The sequence below is a fragment of the Centruroides sculpturatus genome, unplaced genomic scaffold (genome assembly GCF_000671375.1).
Source record: "Centruroides sculpturatus isolate CEXI.00-Female unplaced genomic scaffold, Cexi_2.0 scaffold37, whole genome shotgun sequence".
In the NCBI taxonomy this organism is placed as follows: Eukaryota; Metazoa; Arthropoda; class Arachnida; order Scorpiones; family Buthidae; genus Centruroides; species Centruroides sculpturatus.
In genome coordinates this window covers 481,095-491,079 of record NW_019384346.1, presented here as the reverse complement: position 1 = coordinate 491,079, position 9,985 = coordinate 481,095, and the positions used below count along the sequence as shown (strand labels likewise).

General features: G+C 28.1%; 1 protein-coding gene across 1 annotated transcript in view; it reads left to right on the top strand.

Moving 5' to 3' along the window:
• The window catches only part of LOC111635611 (calpain-9-like), a 60,198-nt gene extending 51,592 nt beyond the window's left edge, over positions 1 to 8,606 (top strand). The window contains exons 10-14 of the mRNA XM_023380624.1: positions 3,763 to 3,968; positions 8,227 to 8,299; positions 8,375 to 8,410; positions 8,482 to 8,539; positions 8,587 to 8,606. Of these exons, the coding sequence (XP_023236392.1) occupies positions 3,763 to 3,968; positions 8,227 to 8,299; positions 8,375 to 8,410; positions 8,482 to 8,539; positions 8,587 to 8,606 (393 nt within the window). The remainder of the gene's footprint in view (positions 1 to 3,762; positions 3,969 to 8,226; positions 8,300 to 8,374; positions 8,411 to 8,481; positions 8,540 to 8,586) is intronic.
• Positions 8,607 to 9,985: the final 1,379 nt, after the last annotated feature.

The following is a 9,985-nucleotide window of genomic DNA, read 5'->3' as shown; positions in this document are numbered from 1 at the left end:
TGTGAGGAGGAGGTGGAGGAACACTTTCTTCACACATTCATACAGATACAGACTTTTTACACATTGCAGCAGGTCTCTTTTTATTGTTTTTTAATCAGAGTCAGATTCAGGAGAGGCTACTGGAGCTTGCAGGGTCAACTTCTCTTGCTCCGTCCTTTCTTTTTGGCAGCTTGCTTCTTGAGAAACATGTCCAAGGTGGTCAGTTTCTCTCTCTCTTCTTCAACCCCTGTCGGAAATGACAGGCAAAGGTGTCATTGTAGAGATCATTGATCCTGTTGGCCTCAGCTGTGTTTGGATAATGAGTGTTAGTAAACTTCCTTGTCAAATGGGGAGAGGCCCCATTTGACAAGGAAGTTTTTGTCAACTTTCACTCCTTCTGATGATTTCTTGCTTTGTTTCAATTGAAATCACCTTTCTGTTTTTTTAGAAGCCATGATTTGCACGACACTTGAATAAATGTAAATACCCTGCACTGAGGTGATGTACGTAATAAACAAGGGAGCAAGCCAAATCCCAATGGGAGCTCTGTACTTCAGATGTAATAATAATATATTATAAAAATAGCAGTTTGTCATTGGCAACAGCAAAAGAGTGGAAACATCATTCGCACTTGTTCGCAGAAAGACTGTCGTTCACCTCATGTAACTGCCAAACAGAAAGTCTGTTGTTCGCAGTCAGTCATGTAACGGCCAAATAGAAAGTCTGTTATTTGTGGGGTATGTTATACGAGGCACCACTGTATATCCGTATGAGAATTATTGTTTGCCATAGATGATTCCTGTAATTCTTTATTCATTGGTAAGATTTCTAATTAATATTAAACACCTTTGGTTAGTTTAGATAAGTAAAGTCGAAAAATACACTAAATTCTTGGTTTATGTCGAGGTGTAGGAACAAAGTCACCAGCAGTGTTCATGGTCAAGTCATGACCCTTCAATATAATAAATAATTTAAATTATAACTTAAAGTTTGAAATAGAAGAGCAACAAAATAATAAACTTACTTTTTTAGTTGTGTCAATGTTAAGAAAACCTTATTTATTATTAAGATTATTATTCTTATTTCCCGATTTATATAAAAAGAAATATTTTTGCTAATTGTATCAAAAAGATTGAGAATAGAACTACATTAGAACAAGATAAAATGAATGAAATTGTTGATGTTATTTAAATGTTTTTATTAAATAATTACCCAAAGAAACTTCTTGAAAACTGACTGGAACACATATTTGAAAAAATTAACAGTATTAATACTAAAATGTTAATGAAACGGATAATAATCAAAGTTTAGTAAAATATTTTAAATTGACATGTTAAAAATATGTTTGAAAAAATAAAAAATGAATTTAAAAAGTTTGATATTGTATTAGTCCCAGATCAATGTAATAAAGAAGAAAAACATATTGTGTTGAATAATGTAGAAAAAATATATATAAGAGAAACAAAAAGAAATTTAAAAGTACGAATTAAAGAACATATAAATGCAATAAAATATAATATGCATAATTCTGCTGTTGCTAAACATTGTAATTTCAAAGGATGTGAAATAATGAAAAACTCAATAAAGGCAATAAAATATAAAACTAATGCTAAAAAAAGGAAATACTATGAACATATAGAAATTTTAAAAGTAAAAACAGAAAAAAAAATTAATGACAATTTAGGAGTGAAATTAGATTAAGGATAGTATGACTTTATTGATAATTATAAAAATAAATTAATAATTAAAGATGCAATAATTGATGCCATGTGATGTGTGTAAATATACAAATTAGTTGTAGTGCTCTAGCAGTAGTAGTATGCAGCATTAATGCTATGTTTCAGTATTGTCATAAGAGTTCCAGTCAGTTCAACCAATATGACCATCACTTTACATTTATAATACTTTAATTATGGAAATAGTAATTTTGGTAAATTTTATTAATGTTCCAAGGCTAAGAAGTGATGATTGTGAAACAATTGTATTCATGAGACATCACCTGTGATGATTGTGAAGTCGTCTTGTTTACAACAGTCTTTTAAATGTACTTTATATTTCTGCAGATAAGACAATAGTTGAATCATAAATAAAGGCCCCCAAAATCTGGGGTCATCTTATAGGACAGATACAAAAGAAAATAGATTGAAATTTATATAAATTAAAACCATTATAAAAAAAACGGACAAATCATAATTATTTACTAGTGGATACGAGAGTAGGGTGTCCACAAAATAGAATAGCCTATATGATGTTTTTGTGAATAGTCAAGGTGATTGATTACCTAAATGCCCAAATCAGTGCAAATGTTTGCAACAATTACAAGGCAGTACTGCCAGATGCAAGAAAATAAAATTTGTTAATTCGAAAAATTACAAATAGGACATAATTTCATATATGCTATACAATATTATTAGCCAGATGATGATTTCTGATCTAAACTAAATTCATAGGCTGTTGATAGTTTGGGGGTTGTCTTATAGGACAGATATATTCTAAAACTATAAAACTTAGACAAAAATTTATACCTTGTCTTATCTGCGGAAATATATGGTATTTATAATTTATTTTTATAATTTTATATATATGAACACCAATTGAAGAGGGACTGTTTATTATGTCTGAAATGCATTTGAGTGTTCTATATTATGTATGATACATGTTTATTGTAAATTTTTATTATTAAGGTGTTAATAATCATTAAAGAATTTGTTAATCAATCTCATTCACTGGTGTGATAAGCCCATATGTATATATGTACAGTCGACCTCCCTATAACACAGTAGATACGTTCTAGTTTTTATGAATCCATTTTCTACGAGTCCAGCCAATCATAGCTATGCAGTTTACAGACTATGGCTGTTTGAAAGGTTTCTTCCATAAATTTAATTGATTCTAGACTAATTCGACTCAACATTTCCAAAATACATATAATTTTTTGGGAATAATCCATATAAACTATGCTATAAACAAAAAATTGTAGGATTACTTGCCGAGTGTGCACTGTTCGACTACGCCAGTGCTTAAGCTTGTTTTCGTCATGGAGCTTGTCATTGAATGGTGGGCGCGTGTTTCCCGATAAGTTATTAAGTAAGTTATTTTTCAGCGAAAAATTCGCTGAAATTTGGAGACATTATTAATATAAATATAATTTTTATGGCTGTTAAATAATAAATGGTTTTTAGTAGATTTGCTGCTCGTTTAAACTCAACAGTTTGTACAATATCCACTATTGGCCTAGATTTGACCAATCCTGTCGCGACACGAGTTGGCGATGATGTTTTACCGAATTATACGAGTTTTTTTTAGCATGTTTGTACGAATACTGTCGCAATTTTTTCGCCGTGATATAGGAATCCGAACCATAGGAACCTGTGTTATAGTGGGGTCGACTGTATATGTGTGTGTGTGTCTTGTTGATTTAGATTAATTGTTAAATAGTATTAAGGGCTAAAAGCAATATATTATTTCATATTATTATTGCCTTTTTTTTATAAATTATCATGATAACAAATCAGTTCATCTCTTTGAATCATTTTCTTCTTGTATATCTTATTAAATGAAGTTAGTTTTGGTTCTGTTAGTAATAAGTATCTTAAATTTAATTGATACAATATATGATGCATTTAAAAACTCACTTTTTAAGAGCATCATATGTCAAATGTTCAGTTTAAAATTTTTAAACTTACTATAATAATTTATTTCTTAAGGATTCTTTACAATTAATTATATTTCAGATGTAATAAAAACAATATGTTTTATATTTTTTAATATTATTTGAAATAGGTTCCAACAAATATGTCCAGGCTGACAACTCAATTTATTTATTCTCATCATCCATTAGATATTACAATACATTCACCTGCTAGAGAAACAGTTACATTTTTTACCTTACCTCCTGGTGATTTTATTATTATGCCATGTACAAACTCACCAAATTGTGAAACAAAATTTTTATTGCGGATTTTGATGGATGAACATTGTACAATATGGTAATATGAAATATTTAATTTTTAACTTTAAAGGATTATAAAATGCTATAAATTTAAAAAGTATATACAGTGACTTCTTAATTTATGCAAGAGTTGTGTTTCAGAGCATTATAAGCAATTTAACTTCATGCCTGATGTAAATATTCACCAAAAATGAAGTAATAGACCTTTGAGAGTAACTTTCATATTCTGACTAAGTTATCTGGATTGAGAATTAAATAAAACTAAGTAGAAAAGTAAAAAAGTTATGCATTTTCAATACATAACCAATCAGCAATACAGTATTCAACAAAACAAAATGAGAAAATGGCAAGCTATGAGACTGATATATTTACCTAGTGCTTTCTATAGGAATCAGCAGGTAAATACGGTTGTCACATGTTATTTTAAATTATGCAAATATAAAACATGCTTAACTTAAGAAATCATTGTATATAAGTTTATTTAATCATTAAATAAACAGGTAAAAGGTGTGTTAAATTTTACAAAAAAAAATTAAATTAAAATATTTCTTTTATTTTTATTTTCTTAACATAAAACAGATAATAGACTAACATAATGAATTTATTTTTGTTACAGCTAATTTTTAATTTAAGAGATATATTATGTGTATATCATTTAAACTAAAGTTGGTATTATATTACTATATATTGTATTGTGGTGTTCGTGTGATTGAAATAGTACGATCCACGAATAAAACACACAGAAAGGAATGTTGTGACAGTTACAATAATAAACACTTTCCTTTATTTCAATATGAACAGGTTTGGTTTTATCAGGGATCCCAACTGATGTATGAAATCTTTACAATGCGAGGGGTATCAACAGAAAATCTTTCGGTTTTACAATAATTCACGGTATGACGTCCTCCTAGCGCATAACAATTAATATTTTATATTCGCATAACTAAATATAACTTAATTCTAACTTAAGGCTAACTTAATACTAAGGAAATGACAAGGAATACAGGACAGCGGGAAGGTAAAAGAAAGAAAGAGATAACTTCACCCGGGCCTTTCCTTTTATGTTCTGATGTCTCTGTGCTTTGGGTAGGATTTTCTCTTAACAACGATGGCTCTCGCTTCCACTATGTTCTTGACTCTCCTTACTTTCCGGAAGGTCTTCAACACGCTAGTCTCCGGATCTCTAATTGTGGAGATTCCACTTCCTTGGGCTCTTCCCGATCTATCTCGAGGCATCCGTAGGCCTTATGATCTGACTGTGGTTCCTCCTCAGTCCGTTACTCGACTTCTCGAAGAATTCCTTTGTTCTTCACCACGAAGTCACGTTTGGAGCTCCCTTCGACACGTCTAGCTCTCTCCATGTCTCATTCAATACTGTCTTCCTCTCTGTTGCTATTTTTCCACCGTCCCTCCTACAACTATAGTTCTTTCCGATTCTCAGAACGGCTAATCCTACACGCTATTGTTCTTTCCGATTCTCAGAACGGCTAATACCACCCAAAGGCTATAACTGTCAATTGGAAGGTTCTAGAAGGAACAGATAAAGGAAATAGAAGAAATAGAGAAAGAAGATTGGAATTATAACTATATACAATTAAAATACATATGTCGATATGGCCAACGGCCACAGTATTATGGGAACTATTCCATTAACTGGACACCAGTCATTTTTATTACTATTTTTAGCGAAATTGTTATTTTATTTCGTAATTCAAACATATTTAAAATTATAATGAAATAATGAACAATTAACAAAGGAATAAACTTACAATTAATTTTATATTTTGAGTATGACAACAAGTTTCAGGGTCTACAAAGTTTATACCTGTAGTTTATTTGCAAATGTTTGTATCCGTCTTCTAACTCAACAGTTTTGTACGATTTTTAACAATTGAAAATATTATACTACCTTCTTTCATATTATTTTGTTTTGCATCAATCAATGTTTTAGCTGAACAGTCTCGCACATTGACTGAAAAACACTTTTTCGATTCACGGCAAATTCCACCAAACACACACTGTTGCGGAAGAACATGTCCAACATTTTGTTTTCTGTGTGTAAATTGACTTCCATACACTTCAATGACTTTTGTTTGCACCACCTAATTTTACAATGATTAGAGATATTAAAAAATTGGTACAAACATAATGCATATAATTATTCCAATCAACAAATGTGCTGGGATTATTTCCTTACTAACCATGTAAGATTCCAATTTCTAGGAAAAAACAAAATATAATTTTTTCATCAGTTGACAAATGCCATATTCTAAAAAACCATTTTAAATCGAAGAATAACAAACTGACCAAAAGGAACAATTACAGTGAACGTTGAAAAAAACATTACAGAATGTATGAAGTACATCACTTTTATCAAGAAACATAATTTACATAACCACATGATGTTGAATGATGCAAAACTATGCAAAGTAGTTTGAAAATAAATTTTTAAATTTTAACTTTTAATATTATTCTAATTTAGAATTTACAACCAAATAACATAAAATAACAAGTTATATGTAAAATATACAACTAGAAGTTGAAATTTAACCTTTTTAATTATACCAATGTGAAATTATGCTAATTGTTTTTGATATCAAATGTGTATCAACAATCACTGTTTAAATTCATAATCAACTTTTATAACTTTTATACAAACTTAAAGGAAAAGGTAAGTTTTCATTCAAATAATCTTTACATACAGTTAAAACTAAAAGACAGTAAATATTAGGATGTGAACGCAAATCAAATTTGATCGATTGACTGGTGCCCAGTTAACAGAATAGTACTGGGCGCCAGTCAGTAATATTACTGTACTGTATTATGTATATGAGGGCTAAGGTCTAAATTCTGGCCAATGCTTGAAATGGCCAGCTATTTCTAGTTTTGACTAGCTGACTTAACCAAAATTCAAAAAACACCTGGCTTGTACTTCAAATTTCAGTCTGGCTAGCCAATTCTAGTATCAACCAGAAAATTTTAGTCAGAGTAAGAAGCTTGTTTTTCCTTAAAGGGAACCTTTAAATTTCTTGAAATGTAAACTCAACACTTATAAATAGATATTCATTTAAAAATTTTTTTCATTGCTAACTTAGAGGTGTATCAAATTTATGAACACATTGTTATATGTTTAGAGTTGATAAAAGACATACTGTACATCAACAAAATATCAGCAGATTATATCGATTATAATTCTGACACTTATTCTTGAGATGAATTCATATTAATATGTTACTTTGGGCAATACGAAAAGCTAATAAATATGAGATATTTTCTAGTTTTTATATTCATTTACAATTTTATATTTGGTATTATATGTTTTAATTACAAGTCACTAATATTAATTAAAATATAACACAAAATTGCTTTTAAATTTAATATGATAATGTGACTCAAAATTGGTGCAAATGGACAATAATAAAAACCAAGCCTAAATTAATAATAGTTTTCACTTCATTCATAAGTTAAAAGTACAGTATTTCTCTTTTATAAAAAAATAGTAAAAAGTGAATTCACAATTATTTTGCAACATTGTACTCAATATATCATTATATTGGTTTTTCATGACATTCTTCAGTTCTTTTTTACTGCTAGCCTTCTCACTAGTGGCACACAGGAGTAATTGCACCCCCTGCTACTAATATCCATTTTTTTTTTTAACAATTGAAATTTCTTTATATGTAAGTGTAAAAGTGAACCAAAACCATTCACTGCATTAATATATATTTAAATTGTATAACACACAGTTTTCTAATGTTTAGAAATGTAGTAAAATATGATTTTTTTTCCTTTCATATTCATGTGAAACTGATGACTCAAAATAGCCTCTTCAGAAACAGATGCATAATTGATTTTCTGGAAGATCAGATCTTGAAAATGAAGTAAATTTGAGAATCTTTATAGAGGTTTTTAAGCTTATTTTTGACTGTATAAGCTATCCCTAAAATATTGGCAGAGAGTTTTGTTACACCCTATATATTGCATAATGTATTGAATATCCTGAAAATTATTAATTGTTGATTTGATATTCTATATAATGAAATTAAAAAATGCTATTCTTAAATACAGGAAAGTTGTAATGTTGTTAAAATAATTTTAATGCAAAATTCTGAATTCTGAAAAATACAATTTACAAGTAAATATTTCAGGAGGGATCATTACTTAAACTGTTCTAAAGATTCATATCATCAATAATCTCAGTTTACCTAAAATATAATGATTAAACTGTTTTCAGAAAATTATTAAAAAATATAAATATACATTATGAATTAATATTTATTTGTTTATTTTTATAGGGAGGTAAATGATGACAACATAATATATCGGGATTTAAGTTTCTTCAGAGCTGAAGATTTTCAGTTAAATCAAGTAAAATAATAATAAATATTAATTTTAAATCCTGTAAAATTTTATCTTTAAATAATTTTTTAAAATTTTATTTAGAAAAGAAGAAATGTTGTTATAAAAATAATAGAAAAAGTAAATAATTTTTCATTAATTAATTTATATTAAATTAAAACATTAAATATAATTTAGTTATTTCTGTTTAGTTTCCAGATGATGTAGATTCAGTTTTACTATTAAAGATTCTGAGAACATATTGGAAATGTAAGAAACTTTTTTTTCTTAAATAAAAAAATTTGGTTATCTCTTAGCACATTACTCATCATGCTGACATGCAATACAATTCGAAGCACTGTGTTCTTTGACGGCATGTATTGTCACATTGTTTTGTAGGGGGGTTTGTAACGTCAATGCTTAAACTGTTGCAAAATGCCAATTGTGCAGTACTAAAAAAACATGATGATAATTCAAAAACGGCACATGGTGATAACTGTGGCTACATTCTTTGTAGCATTAAATTTTAATTTAAAACCTGTGTTTTAAGTTAAAGTGCATAGGTACAACTAAAAAGTCTAACTTTCTAAATGACAGGAAATGTCACAAAATAAAACTACCAAAAGAAACCATCAACTTGATAAACAACATTAAAAAAAATAATAATAAAAATTAATTCTCTACATTTTATTAAAAAGAAAAACTTAAACAAGTCTTCATCTATCATTTGAAATGGTAATGTTTTCCTTGATTTCCATACATAGCAAATTATTCCAATTATGAAGGAGTTCCAATGTAGTTTCCTTGAATTTGTTCTAATTTTTACATACATTAAACTGAATCAAATTGTTCAAATGCAATCAAAATAGAACCTAAAAAGCATACTTAGAAACAAAACAAAGTCCTTGTTATGCAATTATGCATCAAAACTGGAATAATTCACATAAATGAAAACAGTTATTTAAATAATGCAATTTATTGGTTTTATCTTCATGTAATTCATAATAAAGCATATTATGAAGACTAGAGGCCTGAATAATTCATTTAACAATTATCATAAGAAATTACTCTTAATTGATTTATGCAACAAAATAATAAACTTACTTTTTTAGTTGTGTCAATGTTAAGAAAACCTTATTTATTATTAAGATTATTATTCTTATTTCCCGATTTATATAAAAAGAAATATTTTTGCTAATTGTATCAAAAAGATTGAGAATAGAACTACATTAGAACAAGATAAAATGAATGAAATTGTTGATGTTATTTAAATGTTTTTATTAAATAATTACCCAAAGAAACTTCTTGAAAACTGACTGGAACACATATTTGAAAAAATTAACAGTATTAATACTAAAATGTTAATGAAACGGATAATAATCAAAGTTTAGTAAAATATTTTAAATTGACATGTTAAAAATATGTTTGAAAAAATAAAAAATGAATTTAAAAAGTTTGATATTGTATTAGTCCCAGATCAATGTAATAAAGAAGAAAAACATATTGTGTTGAATAATGTAGAAAAAATATATATAAGAGAAACAAAAAGAAATTTAAAAGTACGAATTAAAGAACATATAAATGCAATAAAATATAATATGCATAATTCTGCTGTTGCTAAACATTGTAATTTCAAAGGATGTGAAATAATGAAAAACTCAATAAAGGCAATAAAATATAAAACTAATGCTAAAAAAAGGAAATACTATGAACATA